Consider the following 21,847-nt stretch of genomic DNA (forward strand, 5'->3'; position numbering starts at 1 on the left):
TTATCCGATTTATATTTATATCTGATTAAGATTTGATTCGTACCCGATTTGTATTCGTATCCATTTAATATCTGTAACATCCAACAAAAAAAATTAACGTGTACGTGCTCGACGTGCGCTAAGCTTAAGGGCGCGCATGAGCGCAACACGTGTGCCCCTTTTCCTCTCTTCCCTTATCCTGTTCTTTCTTCATCTCTTTTTTTCCTTCTTTTATCTTTTTCTTCTTTTTTCTTTCTTCTCCTTGCGAGTAGACAATTTCCCCATCCTTCTTCTCGCCGTGTCGGAGCGCCGTCGAAACTGTCGAGTAGAAGCTCCCTCTCTCGTCGGGTAAATTTAATTTAAAAATGTGTTGGAGTTTTTTATTTTCCTATCCAAAGTTTCCCCCTCTCGATCTCGCCATGATCTGGCCAGCGACCTCGTGCCTTCCCGCGTTGGTCGGTGAGCTTCCCTTCTTTGTAAGGATGCCCTCAATGGCTTCCTTTGATGCCCCCATGACTGGAGCCGCCGGATGGCCCCTCATCTAGGACGACGGTCGAGGCAAGGTGGATTCTTGCCGCCAACCGCCTCTGGCAACTAGGCTTCCCCTTCACTAGCTTTTGCTTGCTGAGGGGAGCATGTTGATGGGGTCAGCAGGGTTTGTCGGCGATCGGGTTCATCGATAGCTCTTTCCCCCTACCCACCGATTAGGTTCTTGCCATCAGTGGGTGGTCGTTGTCTTCCCACCGCCCAGGTAGGCATCGTGGGTGCCTTCCTTTGTCGGCAAGGTGTCACTCAGCCTTTAGCCATCTTTCCTTCCTCCCTCCTTTCGATCGAGGTAAGGAAGAAGGGAGGGGGTTATCTCGGGCTGGGCTGGATGTGGCCTAGGCTGAGCTAGGTGCAACCCAACCCAAGTTTGGGGTGTGGTTGGGTTGCATGCAGCCCAGCCCGAGTTTGTTGTGGGTTTAGCCTACAGGCCTAGGTTTGTTGGTGGGTTGGGCTATGGCCCAGCCCATGAGACCTTTAGGCCTAGTTTTCTTGGGGCTTTGGGCCTAATTTGATTGGATTTGTACTTGACCTTGAGCTAGCCAAGTTAATTGTTGCACCATAATCATTTTAATTATGCTAATCATCTTATTCTTTTATTTTTGTCAACTTGAGCCTTAATGTTAATTATCGATAAAGAGTGGTTTAGTTAATTATAATAATTGCTCTTAATGGGGATTTAGTTCTAGGCAGCATTTAGCATGGTTGATTTTTAAGTTTGGTTAAATTAATTTTAGCAAATGAGTCGGTGATCTGGATGAATTTGTATTAATTGCTCCTGCTAGAGAATTAATACAAATTTTTGTAGGAAAATTATTCTAAGCAGATTGTCTTATTTAACGAATCAAATTAACTTAGTGTTGCCTATGTGATTTACCTAAACAATAATAATCAATGGAACGAAAATTTGAGGTAAATTATTTTAAATTATTTTTAATAACATGTTAGGTGCTAGTACAGCTATACTAGCTCAACCTAATTAATAAATATGAGAATCAGTAGATGGACCTACCCAAGCCTATAATGAACGTTAGTAGAGTTATTTAATTAATCATAGTGAGCTATATATACTTATATTTTTGTTTACTTTTCTTATCAAGGTAGACTCCACCCGATGAGAATGATTCCGTGGTGTAGTTCTAGCTAGTATTAAGAAAACAGTTCAGGCAAGTGAAACTTCTATAATCTAGGAGTAGTGTAGAAAATAAAATGACTTACCTTATGACATCATCACATTCATAGCATATATGTGCATACGTTTTCCTTACTATTACTATTGCATGTCATGCATGGTAATTTTATTTTATTGTTCGGTAAGATTTCGCATATTATGATTTCTATGCATATTTATTAGGCATGAACATGTGTGTTACATTATGTTTGTTATGTTGTATAATATCATGTCAGTTGCACACGTGCACAACCATAAAGGGAGTGACTACTGCGTCATGACAATATCCAACACCTCCCTAGCCAGGGTTATATTAAGACCCACGCCTGAGGTCTCAATCTATTGATCATAGACAATGAGGTAACCGTTTCGCTAGGCGATAGACGATTTACTATCGATCGATGAGAGTCATACTCTTTATGGTATTTAAGATAGAGAGAGAATAATAAGGTGACGTAGACCTAGCGGTACCTGATGACATAAGGTGAGGGCGTTCGTGAGCGACAACTCATTATTTTGCACGGTGGTGTAATAATGTAGAGCTGAGGGCTCGAATAGTAGTATTGATATGCGATATGAATTTATGTGATGGCTAACGATTGAAGTCCTTAGTCTGCGATGGCAAACAATTAGTCATGCTGTTCGCTAGATGATAAGCTAGCGATTCTATCGCTAGGATCTACCCCCCCTTGGGGGTATGCGTATGGTCAAGTGTGAGTGATGATGTGGCCTATGGGCGTAGCTCTATAGAGCCTAAGTTATAGACTTAGTAATCTGAAAGGATGCATGTTATGTGGTATAGCTTTGACATGACCTTTAGGTGGAGCTCGGCGTGAGCTTGAGTTTGAGGATTGGATAATCTAGATTGATGCATGGTAGGTTATCGATTGCTAATGCATATGCGTATTGAATGAGCATGACAAGTATGTGATATTGATGTATTCTATTTGATCATGATGCACATATTCACATTTACTTATATTGCATCTTTCATTTCACTATTTTTATATTATAACAATGGATACTTGCTGGGCTTTATACTCACTACTGTCTGATAGAATTATTTTCAGATTAGTAAATAACCTCGAGCCCATGGAAGATCTGGCAAAGACTGGTGTTTAGTCTTCTACTTCTTATCTTATTCTATTCATGTAAATAAAGCTAGATGGCATATAGCTCCTATATGGGCCTTGCTTTATATTTTCATGGATATGTATTCTAGGCATGTTGTTATGGGTTTTTTTGTCTGTATTATTTATAAAAATTTGAGCTTTTTATTTGTATATTGTGTTGAAATATTGATCAGCAAGTCACGTGGGTTCTATCCAGGGGCACATATTTGGTGGAAGGTGTTACAACATTCAATCCATATTTGAAAAATACTGTATGTCTTTAGTTAGGATATGGTTCTATATTTTGCACCCATCTAATGTCATTATCTGTATCCGAAGCAAAAATATGGATCTGAATATGGTTTAAGCATTATCCAATTTATATCCTAATAGTTTTCACCCCAAAGAGCACAAAATTACTAGACAACTATTGAGATAATTTCTTTTTCATCCCCCGCTCTTTTCTACAATGACCTTTTGAACTTCTTTTTGGTACATAATAACCTTGTAATTTTTTTTCGTACATAATGACCCCATAATGGAAGAGGCCAAGTGAGTTAGAGAAGCTATTAGCCGCTAAAATCCCCTGAGGGGTGCAATACTCTTTATATAGATAATGCAAAAAATATCTTTGTGATTCTATACAATCAGAATTCTATACAATCAAATCCTTTTATCTATATATAGAACCAATCCCTACAATTATGCTATGCATAGATCGCTATCTACTATAATTATAATTCTCATGCCTAATAGATTGCTATCTACTATATTTACATTCCCCCTCAATCTTAACCGTAACAAGGTTCAGATTGCGTTGTAGACAATCAAGCATATAGCGTGTAGCCGGTTTGGTGAAACCATCTGCTACCTAGTCATTAGATGATACAAAGCGGGCATCAACTGCACCCAATGCAACCTTCTCCCTAACGAAGTGGAAATCCACCTCTATATGCTTTGTCCGTGCATGAAAAACCAGATTGGCTATTAGATAGGTAGCTCCAAGGTTATCGTACCAAAAGACTGGAGGTCGCGGTTGGCATATACCCAATTCTTTTCGCAAAGATTGTACCCATGTTGCTTCAGCTGTGCCATTCACCAAGGCCTTATATTCAGCTTCAGTGCTAGACCGGGACACTGTGGGTTGTTTGCGAGAACTCCATGAGATCAAGTTAGGGCCTAAGAATACTGCAAAGCCTCCCATAGACTTGCGGTCATCTACACAACCAACCTAATCTACGTCTGTGAACACACTTAGGAGGGTGGAGCTGGAACGCCGAATGCTAAGTCCCGTAGCAGTTGTGCCCTTGATATATCATAAGATACGCTTGACTACCTCCCAATGCACATCAATGGATTTGGAAAGATATTGGCAGACCTTATTTACAGCAAAAGAAATGTCTGGCTTTTTTAACGTAAGATATTGCAATTCCCCAACTATGCTTCGATAATTGAAAACATCATCATCACCAAGAATTGTACCATAGTCGCGCGCAAGTTTGTGATATGATTCGGACTTCATCAATGTCGTCTCGAGCATGGATTCACTTTAGGAGTTTTTTTTGTTTCATATTTTAGTGTTTAATTTCCATTAAAATAAGTTTTCTGTAAGTCGCGTTTGAACGCGGGTGGAGTGAGTTCGAACACGGTTTGTGAACGGGGTTGTGAACGTGGGTGAAGAGAGTGCACTGTGCGTTCGAACGCACTGTGAATGCCTGCATCGCGTTCGCAATTACCGACAGGCGCGTTCGATCGCGCGTTCGAACGCCTGCAGCGCGTTCGAACGCCTGCATCGCGTTCGCAAATCCAGATGAGCGAATTCGGTGCGTTCGAATGTGGTCAGGCGAGTTCGAACGCGGTCAGCGAAAATTGTATTGTTAGGGTTAATTTTGAGTTATGGTTAGCCTCTAAAAGGATGTGGAAGGCAACCAAAATTATTATTGATTATTGAGAATTGAGTTTGCCTTCCCTCCTTCGTCGCCTTCGCTCTCGTTCTCTTAATCCCCGGCGACGCTGCTTCTAACCTCCCTCGACCGGCCAATCACCCTAGTCCCTTAGGGGTGGCCCTCTCCTCCCCCTTCTTCCAATCTATCCAACACTTACCCTAACCCTTCCATCAACCATAACCCTTCCACCACCACTTTTCACCGGTATCACCCCATTAACGTCGGTCCACCTTCAACCACCATTACCTAGGATCACATACCTCCATCCACGGATCCAAAACATACCATCCTGACCTTTGCCCATTAATCGGACGATATCTTGAGATCGCCACATCCGATTCGCTTGAAACTAGATTTGTTGGAAAACTCTTTTTTGGGGCTACAATATATCATATTTAACGTTGATCCAACGGTAATATATTTCAGGATCTTATTTTAAATTTCCGTGCCAGATTTAGTCCAGATCAAAAAAATTGGAAGAGATCGAACCTTAGCCTAAAGGGGAGATCGTATCAATCTGGTATCAGAGCTCCATAGCCAGAGACGAGATCGTATCAGTTTGTTTGTAACAGACATAGGGGTTGAGACGCTCTTACAATTCTCCATGTGAGCTCGGTGAATAAGGTCGGAGGCATACTTGTGTTGCATCAAGGTGATTCCCCATGAGTTGTAGGTGACTTCAATCCCCGGAAAATAGTGCAACCGATCAAGATCTTGATCAGAAAAGAGGAAGACAGGGCGCACAACAAATGATCAACAGCCTTCTGGGAAGAACCAACAATAACAATGTCGTCTACGTACACAAGCATATAGATGGTGATGTCCCCATGGCGAAACAAAAAAGGGAAGTATCTGCCTTGGAGGATTGAAACCCAAGCGGATGCAAACGGTCACTGAGATGAGAAAACCAAGCGCTTTCTGAGAATCTTCAAAACCTAGTGGCTGCTGTATATAAACATCCTCATCCAAAAAAATCATGAAGAAAGGCATTACTCACATCAATTTGGCGAAGATGCCATCCCTTAGAGATAGCCAAAGCAAGGATCAAACGAACAGTGGCTGGCTTAATAACAGGGCTGAAAGTATCCTGATAATCGACACCATACTGCTATGTAAACCCCCGAGCAACTAGACGCGCCTTATGTTTATCAATGGAACCATCTGGACGTTGTTTAAGCTTGAATACCCACTTACTACCAACAATATTGATGCCCGGTGGACGTGGTACAAGTGTCCAGGTACAATTCTTCTAAAAAACAGCAAACTCATCCTCCATAGCGGAGCACCAAGTTGGATTTAAAAGAGCAAGCCGATGAGATGTAGGCTCAGCAAAGAAAGCACGACGATTTGGAGTGTACTGAACAGTGCCATCTATGAATTTCTTGGGGAAGATCTTGTTGGCACGAAGGCGAGTAATCCTCTGATGCACGGGTGGAGCATTAGTAGGAGCAGCATCTGGTGCAAGCTCGATATTGGCGTCACCTGCTGTGTGACCCAGCGAATGTGCATCAGGCTCGAGCGCAGTAGGAACTTGGGCCGAATTCAACCTAGGAGCGGGTGCTGAGGTCGCCGCACTGAGCGATTGCTGCTGCGGAGGATTTCCTGGGCCAGGAGTCGAGGATTTCCTGCCACGCTAATCGTCTATCGAAGGCACGAGATGTGGTGCTACTACAACTGCATCAGATGTGTTAGACAACGAGAGCGATAAGTCATAATTTCGCATATGATCATTCATAGTTGCCGGCTCAGACTGAGGAAAACAAACAGCATCAGAAGAAGGGATGGCCGACCGAGAAGGAGTAGAAAAGGGAAAAGGGATTCATCAAAGACAACATCTCGCGAGATATACACCCGGCCAGTGCTTTTGTCAAGACACTTATATCCCTTATGCATGGAACTATACCCCAAGAAGACACACAGTTTGGAACAAAATTGCAACTTATGAGAATTATATTTTCGAAGGCTAGGCCAACATGCACAACCGAAAGTGCGAAGAAAGGTATAATCTAGCATAATGTTGAGAAGACGTGTAATAAGGGTAGAATTATTGACAGTACGGCTTGGCATACGATTAATTAAGTAGCATGCGGTCAAAAATGCTTCATCCCAAAATCTAAGAGGAAGAGAGGAATGCGCTAATAAAGAAAGGCCGGTTACAACAATGTGTCGGTGCTTCCTTTCGGCTACACCGTTTTGCTATGAGGTATGGGGGCATGACACACGGTGAGAAATACCATAACGCTGGAAATACTTATGGAGACGGTGGTACTCCCCTCCCCAATCGGATTGAACAATGCGAATTTTGGAATTCAAGAGGCGCTCAACATGATTTTGAAAAATATGAAAGATTTGCTCAACATCCGATTTATGCTTAATGAGATAAATCCAAGTGTAGCGACTATAATCATCCAAGAAACTTACATAGTACTTGAAACCTCCAACAGAAGCTTAAGCAGGTCCACACACGTTGGAGTGGATAAGTTCAAGAGGAGAGGTGGTGACACAAACAGAATTATTATAAGGAAGTTGATGACTCTTTGCACGTTGGCATGCATCACAAACTGAGGACTCTTATTCAAAGGAACAATCTAAATTATTAGATTTCAAGATAGACCTAGCAATGGATGAAGTAGGATGCCCAAAACGTTGATGCCACTGAGAGGATGACACCTTGACACTGGACAAAGCATGATGAGGAGTGGTGGATGTTGAGCGACCAAACGGCACTGGGTAAAGACCCCCTTTGCTTCTACCGAGTAGAAACGTTTTCTTCGTGGCCTTGTCCTTAATAAAGAAAGCATCGTCATGAAACTCAATGAAAACATTATTATAAGAAACAAGTTTGTGTGCAGAAAGAAGATGTTTATTTATGTTAGGGACATGAAGAATAGTTTTAAGAGCAAGAGAACGATCTAAGCCGGGAATTATAGAATGACCAATATGTGAAATATGCAAACCTGCTTTGTTGGCCACTTGAACCTCATCCTTGCCGTGGTAGCGTTCCTGAATAGTTAGCCAATCAAGATCACTCGTCAGGTGATCTGTTGCATCAGTGTCAATATACCAGTTCGTGTCCAACATTGTATCCTCCTCCAGTCGTGGCGCTGTTGACGCCGTGGTACTCCTCCGGCTAGTACGCATGGTTGAATCTGTTACGACAGTTCAGGGCTATATGTTAGAAACACACTGCACAATAAAATAACATTTGCACTAATGCCTTTGATGACGAGCCACTTTTCAGTAGAATATTAGCAAGTCATTTTTCTAGTGGATTATCATCAAGCTTTTATTTTGCATCTAGACTGCACTACGCTATTTGTTCCATGTGAAAGTTAAATTTTCGAATATGATTTTACAAAGCAATCATGTGAACATAGTTATATAAACTTTTATGCTTGAATTTTTTATTGAAGTTGCCAACCATATATCAAAGATAAAAATGTTGTAGGCTAATAACTCATTTCATCCATTTCTTTTGTCATTGATTATTGCTATAATTTTGGTGTGATATTTAAAACCCAACATCTATCTCTCCTCTAAAATCTAACTCTATTACACAAGAATAAAAGAAACTAATCCTAATTATCAGTATTCTCACTCTAAATAACAATAATATAAGAGGAAACGTACCATCATTTGCTTCAATGACGACAATAATAAGCAAAGTTCTATTGTATTTTTTATAAATGTGTGTGCCATCAATATTTAACGCTAATTTACAATGTGCAAAGCCCTCAATAGAATGATTATGAAACACCCACACCTCCAAATACACGTGTAAACTGCGTGAGTAAATCTCCCCACGCGGTACATTACATGATCTGTCAGTAATAAAATTTCACAAGTCACAAAGCAGCATAAATTCATACCATAAATAAACTTAACCATAAGAGTCCGAATACAAGTTCCACAGGCCACAACAAGTCTTGAAGATACACATCCAAAATACAACTCTAAAGTCCAAAATACAACGTCAATCATAACACTCTCGCATGGGCTCAATACAACTAATAGACATAATTGAAATAAAAAGGCAACTACTCCTCGCTACCCGCACTTGCGTCCCTTAGCTCTGAAATGATGCCACTAAGAGGTGGTGAGCACACAGCCCAGTAAGTAAAATCTATACAATTTATAACAGTGAAATCACAGGTGCATATCCAAATGCATGCATATAGTTGCTAGCAATAATAATACGCTAGTTTTAATAACTTACCATGAGTTACTAAATCAATGCAATCGATAAAGATTATCAGTCACTATCTTGGAACATGCTAGTTTCTAAACGTATTAGGATAAGTCCACACAAATATAAAGCTTGATACAATCTCTTATTCATACAAATCTCAATTATAGTGTTTACATGTTATGCATAGTAATAAAAGAGTAGTTTAGTCATCTCGTGCCTACCAAGACATTAATCATGTTTAACATAGCTCATCGAGCTATTCACCACAGGGTAAATACTCTCAAGAAATAATCATCCATCACATAACCATCCATCATCTCATACATCGAGGGGGGAATATATACACATCTAGCGGTAATGCCACCTATACGTGTATAGCAGCACTATATGTGATCGGTTGTTTATGGCCATCAAACTAAGGACCCCGGTCGTAAGCCCATATCTCACTCTCTCTAAGTCATCACCGCCCTTAGTGGAAGAATCGGGAGCCCTCGGCTCATCAATCGACGCCCTAACCCTACGTCGTCGGGTACCGCTAGAGATATATCCCCACCTCACAATCATGTTCTTCTATCATCATAATCTAGTCTTGACTATATAGTATAATTACCTGAATGCCACACAGGCTCCCGATCTCAGGTGTAGGTCGCTAATAGTATAGTCATATAAGATACACTCTACCCTTAATCCTGAGTTGAGTGATTAAGGGCATTGCCTAGTCAGAACCTGACTACTAATGATAGATAAAAGTGGTGCAGTGTCTATGAGTGTATAAAGCATGTCATAGTCATCATTATCATTACATTCTATATTCACAACAAATATTTATGTAAGGGTATATCATACAGGATATATATAGAGCATCATTACACTAATGCTTATGCTACATTAACATTCTCATAATATTATGATGAGCAAATTATCAATAATTGTATATGTAAAGATATATCATGGTATACTAAATGCATGTATTAATACCGACATTTCCTACAGTGTCATGATAAGTATAATGACTGTAACTACATTATTCTAGACTTGTATAAACTCTACTCGCCTTGGGGGTCTTCACATTACACTAAATCTCGTCAGCTAGCCAGCTCCTCCGGAATCCCAAAATCTTCCTCACGCGGTGTTAATCCTATTAATTCACGCAAGTAAAGTCATACGTAAGATTAGCGAACTAATAGAATTAATTATCTTATTAGAGAATTTATGTTTAGGCATGTATATGAGTTAAGGGTCTCCTAGGGTGAGTCATATATTATCCTAAAATTCACATGATAATAAATTGTCATTACAGGAGTTAGGCTAATTAATCAAGTGAAAATAGATAAACAGAGTTATAAGGTCTAAATGACGCTAAATAAGCTAGGTTGGAGGTATTGGGTTAGGCTCAAACCTAACCCAATAGGCAAAGGGGGCCTTGGTGGGCTAAGGTGGGCTGGGGCCCAACCATAGCCCACCAAGGTTGGATTAGTGGGCTGCAGTCTGCAGCCCACCCAACATTTGGGTTAGTGGGCTGTGGCCTGCAGCCCACCAACACCTATCCCCCCTATCTCCTTCGAGGGAGGGACACAGAGGGTACAAGAAGCGGAGGCTCGGCGCTGCCGGTGGTCCACGCCACCGGCAGCCCGCCCTCGGGTCGGCGGCTTGCGACCCACGCCAGGGAGGGAAGGGAAGGAAAGCAAAGGGGAGGAAAAGAGAAGGGCTCGGCTTGGCTCGACGGGCATAACCCATGTCGTGGAGGAGCCACCGCCCGTCCTCCCCGCCTACGGGGAGCGGGAGAAGCTCGCCCCGCGGTCGTGGTGGTTGACGAGGCAGCGAGGCAAGCTCCATGGCCAGCGGCCATAGAGGTCCCTCCTCCCAACACAAAGGCCCGAAGCCTATCTAGAGAGCCCCTTCCTCGGAGCTCTCGGATCGACGTCCGGACGCGGGGTCGTTGGTCGCCAAGGATGATGGCGAGAGGGAGGGGAACTAGCTACCGAATTTTAACGACGAGGTTGAGGCTTACCGCGATCCGCGCGCTTGGCTTCATCGGCTCTAGGGCTTCGGCAGCTCCGACGTCGGCAACCTGAGAGAGAGAAGAGGGAGAGAGGTAGTGAGGTTGGGGAGAAGATGGGGGTTGGGATGGCTGCGGTGAGGGGAAGAAGGAGATAATGGAGGTGGGGAGGGTGGCGTGCACGGCAAGGGAAAAAGAAGAAAAAGAAAAGAGAAGAGAGGACGGGGGGAGGGTGGTGGCAGGCTCTATGGCACACGCGTTTGGCGCATGCGTCACAGGGGTCTTTTTTTTTAAAATTGGGGTGTTACATATAATAACTGTAACTCCATTATTCTAGACTTGTATCAACTCTACTCGTCTGGGGGGTCTCCACAGTATACTAAATCTCCTCAGCTAGTTGGGTTCTCCAAAATCTCAAAATTCTCCTCACGTAGTGTCAATCATATTAATTCACGCAAGTAAGGCCATACGTAAGATTAGCGAATTAATAGAATAAATTTTTTTATCAGAGAATTTGTGTTTAGACATATACATGAGTCAAGGGTCTCCTAGGGTGAGTTCTATGTCATCCTAAAATTCATACTAATTAGGTTATAATAATGATTTATCTTTAGGGGAGTGGTTAGACTAATAAAATTAGGTGGAATTAAGGAATGGGGCTATAGGGTCCAAATGGCTCAAATGGGCTAGGCTGGGGTTAGGCCCAACACAATAAGGCAAGGGAGGTTTTGGTGGGCTGCAGTCTGCAACCCACCCAAACATTTGGGTTAGTGGGCTGCGGTCTGACCGCAACCTACTAGGGGGTTGGGTTGGTGGGCTACGGCCTACATCCCACCTCGAATCTGGGTTGGTGGGTTGCGGCCTGCAGCCCACCAAAAGTTGAGTTGGTAGGCTGCGGCCCGCCAACACTTATTTTCCCCCATCTCCTTCGAGGGAGAGAGACATAGGGGACGAGAAGCGGGGGCCTGGTGCTGTTGCCAATGGTCCATGACGCCAGCAGCCCGCCTCTGAGGTCGGCGGCTCACGACCTTCGTTGGGGGGGAAAGGCTAGTTGGAGGAAAGGGAAGGGAAGAAAGAGGAGGGCCCGGCTCGGCTCAACGACGGCGGAGGAGTCATCGCCTATCCTCCCCGCCTACGGGAGCGGGAGTAGCTTGCCTCGCGACCGGAGTGGTCGACGGGGCAGCGAAGGCCCCTCCTCCCTACACTAAGGGCTAGAAGCCCGACTAGAGAGCCCTTTCCTTCCACCAGAGCCCTCGGATCGGCGGCTAGATGTGAAGTCGTTGGCCGCCGGGGACTCCGACAACGGTGAGGGGGGCGGGGGGGTTAATCTACTAAATTACAGGGAGGTTTAGGGGCTTACCGAGATTCGTGCCCTTGGATTCGTCGGCTCTGGCGTCGGCAACCTGAGAGAGAGGGAAGGGAGGGAGAGAGAGATAGCAGGGTGGAGGAAGAAGAAAAAAAAGGCAAGGCGTCGGTGGCATGCACGGTAGGGGAAGAAGAAGAAGAAAGGGAGGATGGGGGTGGTAGGGCTGTGACGCACACGCTCGGTGCGTGCGTCGATTTTTTTTTATAAAATTTTCGGGTGTTACATATTAAATGACCAAAATATGCGTTTAAAGAAGTTTGTATTTGGTTGATCTAAATAGAATTTCTTTTACAAGATAATTATACTCGGATTCTTATGTTACAATTCAAATGTAAATGATGGCAATTGGTTATAAGAATCAATCTAACTACTAAATACATTTTTAATGGCCTTTTGTTTTACTTTTCAACCTTTTCGATATAAAATTTGATCGTAGTATTTTTCAAGAATGTGCATTTGCAACCAAGCAATACTAACTACTATGTCGTTACTAACAATTCTTTTAATCTCCTACACAACAAACTTTATGATCATTCGTTTTTAAAGAGGATTGAGGCAAGTATATGGATTATTATATTTAGTAAATTTTAATTATATTTCATGGCTCTTTCTTAATAATGCTCATAACCTTCATTAGCATATATCATCTTATTTGTATTTAACAAATAAAATGTTAGATCAGAAATTTTAACTTAATGATGTATGCTAATCATATTTCTCTTTAGACATTTAAATTCCTCCTTTGCTCATAAACAATACTCTAATATGCAAATCATTGCCCGTATACCTCGAAGGAGTATATAGGCTAGCACATGGATTAATAACATCAATATTTTATGTCAAATCTATATTGTACAATTGAATCATAGACTCAAAACTATTGCCTGTGATGTCTGCAATTCTATCAAATGCATCATCAATTGAATCACCCTTTAACAATACATCGATATCTTCCTTGTTAGATGTTTTAAATGGTTCACTATGTCTTTGTATATTGTATATCACATTATTATTTGTTTGCTATCCTCTGTGTTCACCTTCAATAATGTGCCCAATAGAATAGACTCACAACTTCCATGTGATCGTTGACTAGGGCAGTCAAGAGGCTTACTAGGACCTTCAAGATATTGACTAGAGCATTCATGAATATATCAACAACTTTAATACTAGGGCTTTCAAGCGATTAACTAGAGCTTTCATTGCTTGGTAGACTAAAACTTTCGTTGATCGGTTGACTATTAAATGTCTATATGATATCATCTGTTGAAAAAAATATTAACATTATATAGTGGTACTTTAATTCGTGAATCAGCATAATTGAATCATTATCAATTGTACAATATTACTATCCCAAATACATATAACTGTTATAAACCTCTGAGTCATATTCTAATTTTTTCTTTTGCCTTCACACAACATTTATAATCAATCTAAACAAAATTTAAAAAAATAAATAAATTCTATATGTGGAGAATATTTATTAGGTAAGTCAGTTCATTTCTAAATAAAACACGAAGAAGATGAACGACACAGGAGAAGATGCTAAATTGTTTGGTGTTTTACACCCAAGACTGATAATAATCTTTTATTCCGATAACTTAAAAAAATAGAATTAAAGGAGTTTAATTCATGTAAATAAAACACTGATAATTTTAGCGTTTTAGTCACATATAAAAATACGGAACTTATCGGCGTTCATCTTCTAAACATAATGCTTAACACTTCTACATTTTACGAATGACCACAGGAAAATAGACATTTTTAATTTTAAATTTGAGGTAAGGCCTATTTTACTTAATAAAATTTGGGACAAGGGTAGTTTGGTAAAAGAATTCCGTTTGAAGCTGGTGGCTCTCTTCTCCAACCAACCCAACAACGTTTTCTCAGTTTCTTCCTGTATTCTCTAGTAAAGAGCATCGATGTGCACGTTCCTCTGGGACCCGAAAGAGAAGAAGGATGACTTACGAGCGAGGAGGAGGAGGAGGTGAGGTCTGAGCTCTGCTATTTCTGCAATTCTACTCAAAGTTTTCTGAGGAGGTTGGTGTCTTGAAAGCTGCATGAGAGCTGTACTTGGGCTGGCAGGTGCTGCGTTTCATTTTCTTTTTCCTTTTTTTTTTAAAAAAAAAATCTTTAGTTGATTTGGTTCTTCTTCGGTTTGACTTTATAATACTTAATTTTTGGGAAAGTTTGGATCTTGACTCTTTAGTGCTCTGTGTGTGTACGGCTATGAATGGTTGGAAGATCTGGTGGTGAGTTGGGCTTTTCTTCTTTGGAGATAGTGAGAGTTCTGCAGCTTTGAGCTAATTTAAGTTGTGTGCATCTTTGGTATTTGCTTGTTTGGGTTTTAAGATTACTGCTCTTGTACCAAAAGAGATGGATTTTTATGCGCTAGAGATTTAATGGTTGTACTCATTTGGATCATATTTGGGTAAAGAACATAGCTGTTGGAATTTGGTACCAATTTGGAGATTTTGACACTGAGATCTTTTGAAAGAGAAGAGAAGATCTATGTCATGGTGTTTTGACCATGGCCTCGTCACCTCCCGCTGCATTTGCTCCAATTTCCTCCAATTCTTCCCCACCACCACCACCGTCTTCCCTCGCACCACCTCCTTCTTCAAGCTCTTCACCACCCCTTTCTCAACCAAATGGCGTTCCTGATCAACCCAGAACTTCCAGCACACCGCCTGCTTCATCCCCTCCTCCTTCTCTCCCTCTCCCTCCAGTAGCCTCGCCACCCCTTCCGTCAGCCAATGCACCTCCGCCCGCTTCATCCTCTCCGTTGCCTCCGGTGGTATCATCGCCTCCACCACCTTCTGCCCCTCCTCCTACAATTTCATCCCCTCCGCCACCAGTGCCTTCCCTTCCTCCACCCTCCATTGCCTTGCCGCCTCCTCCAGATACCGTTGCATCTCCACCACCTTCCATCCCTCGATCACCGCCCCCTCCATCACCTACACGACCTAGCATTTTACCTCCACCTCCTGCCACACTGCCCAAGAACTCACCTTCGCCACCCTCTCTACAGTCATCTCCTCCTCCTGATTCCTCACCGCCGGCCCCTTCTCTTCCTTCTCCTCTGACTCCTAATAGCTCTTCTGATAGTAAAACTCCCTCTATGCCTTCTGCACCTTCCCCTATACTGCCAGATAGTCCTCTAGCTTTACCCTCTCCTGCCACTCCAGGTGATCAAACTGCTCCACTAAGTCAAAGTTTGAATAAGTCATTGAGTTCTGGTGATGGACAAGAGAGCAGCAGCTCTCCAAGTGGTGGGCTTAATGCTGGAGCTGCTGCAGCTATTGGTGTGGTGACAGCTCTTTTACTACTTAGTTTGGTAGGAGCAGCTGTGTGGTATGTGAGGAAGCGAAAACGACCAACTGATGGTTATTACTCAGGGTTTGTCATGCCTTCACCTTTTATGTCTTCGCCAACATCAGGTAAAATCCACAGCTTTCCTGTAGGATTTCAAGTTATCAACTTTGTGATTTTGATTTATGATTTTATGAGACTTCTGCTCCTGGAACCCAAAGATTTTGATTCAGTAACCTTACCCAGAAATTCTTTGCAAACTTCTTACCCCTCATACTTGACAAGAAGAAACCTTTATCTTGTTCAAATTACAATAATATTTTGTACTCTGGTCTGACCAACCCAACACGGTTTTCCTCAGGCGAGTCACTGGATCCAAGGTCTTCATCAATTCCTCTTGTTCACAACAAATATAGTACTGGAAGTCGAGGTTTTAAAGGATCAATGAATGACATGAACTTGGGGAAGTCAAATTTGTGGTTTACATATGAAGACTTGTATGATATGACTGATGGCTTCTCATCTCAGAACCTCTTAGGTGAAGGTGGATTTGGTTGCGTCTACAAGGGTCACTTACCTGATGGAAGAGAAGTGGCTGTAAAGCAACTGAAAGCAGGTGGTGGGCAGGGGGAGCGTGAGTTTCAGGCTGAAGTTGAAATCATTAGTCGTGTACATCATCGGCATTTGGTCTCACTTGTGGGATATTGCATAGCAGATAACCATAGATTGCTCGTCTATGATTTTGTGCCTAACAACACACTTCACTATCATTTGCATGGTATGATGTAACTGTTTAACATACTGCAAAACTAATCATTGCTGCAAACGAAAATTACTGACATTTGCAAATTAGAGAAATGTCAGATTTGAATTTCCGTGTACAGGGAAAGGAAGGCCAGTTATGGAATGGGGGACTAGGGTTAAGGTCGCAGCTGGTGCAGCTCATGGAATAGCATACCTACATGAGGATTGTAATTCCTCTCTTGTTCTATTGATTTTGTTTATTGCTCCATAAATGTGAGCTTTCTTTATTTGCTTAGTTTGCTCACTTTTTATTATTCATAGGCCATCCACGAATAATACATAGAGACATAAAGTCATCAAACATTTTACTGGATAATAACTTTGAAGCTCAGGTAATCCTCAATAAGACTGATATTGGAAATTCTCTTTATGCTCCATTTTTTTGCATTTTGTTAGTCTTGTTAATTTACTAAGTTATTACCATGAATTAGGTGGCTGATTTTGGCCTTGCAAGGCTTGCTATGGATGCTGTTACACATGTAACTACACGTGTGATGGGAACATTTGGGTAGGCGACTCATTTGAAACTTGCTAACGAAGACCATAGTAATTCTTCGGAGCTTGTGACTATAAACAACTTTACATGATTTTCTCTTTTCAGATATTTGGCTCCAGAGTATGCATCGTCCGGCAAATTGACTGAGAGATCTGATGTATTTTCTTTCGGGGTTGTGCTACTGGAGCTTATTACCGGTCGAAAACCTGTTGATGCATCCCAACCTTTGGACAATGAGAGCCTTGTTGAGTGGGTGAGTTATAAGAACTTCCAACAGTAATTTATCCCTCTCAAAATTTATATGTTTTTCTTTTAAAGTTCCCCTTTCTATATTACAAGCTGTGAGTATAATACAAGAGAATATCTCCTGATAGATGCTGCCATGCCATTTTATGATATAGTTTGAGTATGCTGTGAATTAGCTAGTCAAGCTTGTGGACTAAAGAGGATTTGCTTATAGAAGTTGTTAATGTGCAATAATTGATGTAAAATTCTTCACAATTCATATAGTAGCAAACTGGAATGCAGGGAAAGATCAGAAATACAATTTGTTTTTCCTTTTAAGTGAAATCTTTCCTCATTATGCTTTTTGATATTGATATATTTTCTTGATTCTAATGTATTGTATAGAAACTTACCTGTTAAAAATTAATTTTTAATTTTAGATACTCATATTGGACAAGTTTGCAGCATCTTTTATTTTTTGCTCTACTATCTGCCGTGGAGTTGTTACACCTTCTTAATGGGCACAGCAACAAACAGTACTAACTATTCAAATAGAGATCTCAGATATAAACTCTAGTGGCATTTTCTCCATGATTCATCACTTTCAATTTCCTCGGAATCCGAATATGCATACTTGTATAGAAGTATCCTAGTAAAATACTATTGTTCTTGTAAAAAGGAATAACTTTTATTTTTTATTTTTGGGGAAGACCTGTGGATGGTGTCTAATGGTTTTCTGTTCAAACTATTAATTCAATTCTAAGAGAAGTTTTCATTGAAGGATGGTTGTAGTGAGGCATGGGTGCTACAATATGTAGGATGGGAAACAACATAGTTTACTTTTCGCTGCATATTACTCACAAATTCTATATTGCATAACTTGATCAAAACTGGAACCTTGATTCCCATAATGATGTTCTGTTATTTTGGTATGGGATTAAGGTTTCCCCAATATTATCTCTTTCTCAGAGTACCCGTGGATCAGTTTGTTATTGGAGTCATAAGTTACTATAGTTTGAATTTTTTATGTTAGATTGGACGTTAGTAATCCCCTAAGGTTTGGAGTGGTTCTGGTCTCTAGAAATCTACCAAGGTTAAGACTTCAATTTTCCTACCATGATTAGACCTAGTTGGATAGCCCCTGCAGCATCCTTTTTACAGAGTTGAGGATCAATCTCTGCAAGTATGATGCACATCATCAGACCTTGTTGCAATTTGGTGGATTTCTATGTTCAACACTGTAATATCTGATGTTTGTTAACACATGAACTGAGATGGCAGAAAGCCAGAAACTAATGGTGGAGTTGTGGTATCATCTGGGAGCTTCATGGATGTTTGCCATATTGTCTGATCAGTTGCTTAATGGCGCACCTTCACTACTCCCATTGATCACAGAAATTGTGCTATTTGCAGCAAAATTTGGTCATTTAGCAGCCCCATGTTGGTCTTGGTTGCTCAGAGAGTTTAATTGCCTCTCGGTCTCTTCTGTCCTTGAATTGTACTATGGTTAATATATAATCCATCTTTAAGGTATCAGAGATTGATGGTCTCTCCTTAGTGTTTCATAGAACATAACATATCTCGTATAAATCAAATGGGATCTGGAAGACATTGAGAAATGATGTATAAAATGAGTAAAAAGCATAACAAAGCCCATTTGCTATTATTAATTTATATAGTAAATCATTATTCTTTGCTGAAGTTCTTTCAGTTGAGGATAGAACATTTGCCTTGTAGATGTTACTGTGCAATACTTCTCTTGCAGGTAAACTGCAGATTTTCCCTTTATTTCTCTTCCACTGATGTTGAATGTGACCTTTAAAATAGATGGAAATTTTGATCTTAGTATGTTTAGCTAAGTATAGCAATAAAGATAATAACCTTAACAAGGTGTTGTGTTTCCTCTTTGTAAAGAAAGTTTCTGAGTTTATATAGAGGAACTTATTGCTCTCATAGAAGAACAAATAGCACAGAATTTGAAAATACCTGTTCCACATCTCCAGTCCCACATAGATACTTTACCCTGTACCTCACATACAGATTCTTCAACCTTTAATGTTGTCTTATCTCTTTCTGAATAGTATTCATTTGTTGACTGTCATTTTAACTTATATTAGGCAAGACCCCTATTGAGTCAGGCACTCGAGACTGGAAAGTTTGAGGAGTTAGTAGACCCTAAGCTTGAAAAGAATTATAATGAAGTTGAAATGTTCCGGATGATTGAAGCAGCAGCAGCATGTGTTCGTCATTCAGCATCAAGGAGGCCACGCATGGGCCAGGTAAATACTAACTTTGAGGAATCAAATATTTGTCGAAAATTTTCAATTTTCAATTGATATCTTACATTTTATTGTTTTGTGATTGACACCCCATCTTTGAGTTATTTGTAATCAGATCCCAATTTTTTTGCCTATCATTCTCATACGACTCATTACTGTTACTTTGACTAACTATTCTTAACCTTTGAATTTAGGTTATTTAATTTTATAAATAAAGTTACAAAAAATACCCCTTAGACTTTCTAATCCCACTCTAACCAGATTTACTAAAATACCCTTGAGAAAAATGTTTTTGAAGAAGTATGGATTTTATAGGATTACTTTAAGCAAGGGTATTTTAGAAGTCAGAGAGAAAAGGAAGACAACAGTATTGCCAGTGCTTTAAAAGGCATTAATGTCTCTAATGGAATATTCTTATTTAGATATCGTTTTATTTAGAGATTGGTTAGTCTAAGTTAACCAGGGCTTGATATGCAAATTATAGATAAATAAGTTCATGCGGGGTTACAAATAACTCAAAAATGGGTTATTAATCACAAAATCACTCAAATGTAGGGTGTTATTTGAAAATTCCTTACATTCATTCTATAATGAAGTTCATTATTAATACACCTTATACTCTAAATCAGGTGGTGAGAGTTTTTGATAACTTAGCTGAAGCTGAAGTTGATATCAGCAATGGTGTTCAACCTGGTAAAAGCGAGCTATTTAATGTGGCAAATACAGCCGATATCAAACTCTTTCAGCGGATGGCATTTGGTAGTCAAGATTACAGCTGTGATTTCAGCCAATCTAGTTTTGATAGTAGAAGAGACCTTTAGATAAATTCTTTACCATGAAGATGATATCTTTTTTTCCTTACTTTTTTATAGCTATTCTTTTATAGCAATATCAGGATGTATCATCTATATGCATTTATGATTCTTTTTCAGTGAAATAAATTTTACATTTTCCTCGTCCAATTATTTACAACTCTTATGACATTGCTTCTGGAATAAGTTCTCTTGTTATAACATATGATCGAAGAATACTACTACTGGCTAATTGAGCAAGAGATTGGGCATCCATCCTCTTCTATCAGATCAAACCATTTATTATACTTTCTGCATACTCTCTCCTTTTTACGAATGATTGTTGAATTATTTCCCCTAACTTTTAGCATGGAAAACTCTGTTATATGCAATTGTTGGCTAGAAAATTTTTCTGGTATGCTGGACATAATCTCTAAAATTCTGTAGGTTTTTCACTTTACCAAGCTTCTCAGTTTTGGTTTTATTTGTTCTGAAGTTTTAATTATTTGTGATAAATATTAAAGTTGTCTCCTGAGGGAGCTGCTTCAGAAAGGCATGCAATTTTCTGTGTTCAAACATAATTATAGTTTTATCTTGCTACATATAACTGCATTATTTTTCTCAATCAGCTGATCTTTGTAGCAAATTAATGAGAAATCATCAATTCCCTTCACGCCATAACCTCTCAAATTTTTGCACTCTAGGTGTAGGCTTTTCCTCTAGGCTTCAAGACATTCCAACAATTATAGTGTCTACTATACAGTTGAGCTATCAATAGTTTTGGTTTGTATTTTGAAATTTTAGTTGTTCTGATTTCTGAAAGGGTTCATGGTTAATAGGGTGAAAACTGATACGAATTGGTTAGTTGTAAAATCATATCCATATCTATATATTTTTTTTTTCTGAATACAGATCCAAATACAAATAGTGGATAAATAGTAAATTTAATTATCATATTCATTAAGGACAACCATAAATGCTAATCGAATATCGGATATATCTATATTCATGTTTTAATACATAATAACTTGTGATATAATTATTGAGATCTATAGCACAATCAGTAAATGACTGAATTTTTCTTCATGTAGTGCCTAATTATATTACTTGTCAGGTATAATAAATGCAAATTTAGATCAGAGATCCATATAAAACAAGAATACAGAACAGTCTCTTATATCTTATTTGCATAATACTTTAAATTATATTGATATTCGGATACCATTTTTCAATTTCATGTCTATATCCTCTGAAATATTTGACTTAATTTGTAATAGAGGTTGTAATCGATCAATTGCACCTGCAACCAAGATGGCTGTAGGTTCGAGCTCGAGCATGGGTAGTAGAAAAACAAATTTATTTGCTTGCAAGGTAGAAGTGTATTGGTTTGGCTTGTGTCAGCAACTCAAAGCGATGCAATGCCTTAAAATTACAAGCTCGCCGGTATTTCGCTAGGAGCTATGGTTTGATAGCATAGCGGCAATGCGATAGTTGACCCATATGTGGTCCGTTCAATGGGAGGGTTTAAAAAAATAGCAGTGTACTGTAGGGACATTCCCTTGTACTTAAAATTAATAATTTGATATATCTTGTGAATTGAATTATAATCAAATTTATCATGCTGCGAGTTCTTCTGCT

At 40.0% G+C, this 21,847-nt stretch overlaps 1 protein-coding gene across 2 annotated transcripts; it reads left to right on the plus strand.

Moving 5' to 3' along the window:
* Positions 1-14,180: 14,180 nt before the first annotated feature.
* Positions 14,181-20,389, plus strand: LOC140779929 (proline-rich receptor-like protein kinase PERK8). 2 transcript variants are annotated; one of them, XM_073125274.1, is made up of 9 exons: positions 14,181-14,387; positions 14,547-15,742; positions 15,976-16,392; positions 16,499-16,585; positions 16,680-16,750; positions 16,850-16,926; positions 17,020-17,167; positions 19,257-19,418; positions 20,048-20,389. In XM_073125274.1, the coding sequence occupies exons 2-9, from the start codon at positions 14,833-14,835 to the stop codon at positions 20,237-20,239; spliced, it is 2,064 nt and encodes a 687-aa protein (XP_072981375.1). In that variant the 5' UTR covers positions 14,181-14,387; positions 14,547-14,832; the 3' UTR covers positions 20,240-20,389. The 2 variants fall into 2 exon arrangements, with proteins under 2 accessions (XP_072981375.1, XP_072981374.1); XM_073125273.1 differs by having other exon boundaries at positions 14,181-15,742.
* Positions 20,390-21,847: the final 1,458 nt, after the last annotated feature.

Source organism: Typha angustifolia, chromosome 15, assembly GCF_048772165.1.
Source record: "Typha angustifolia cultivar Huaian chromosome 15, ASM4877216v1, whole genome shotgun sequence".
In the NCBI taxonomy this organism is placed as follows: domain Eukaryota; kingdom Viridiplantae; phylum Streptophyta; class Magnoliopsida; order Poales; family Typhaceae; genus Typha; species Typha angustifolia.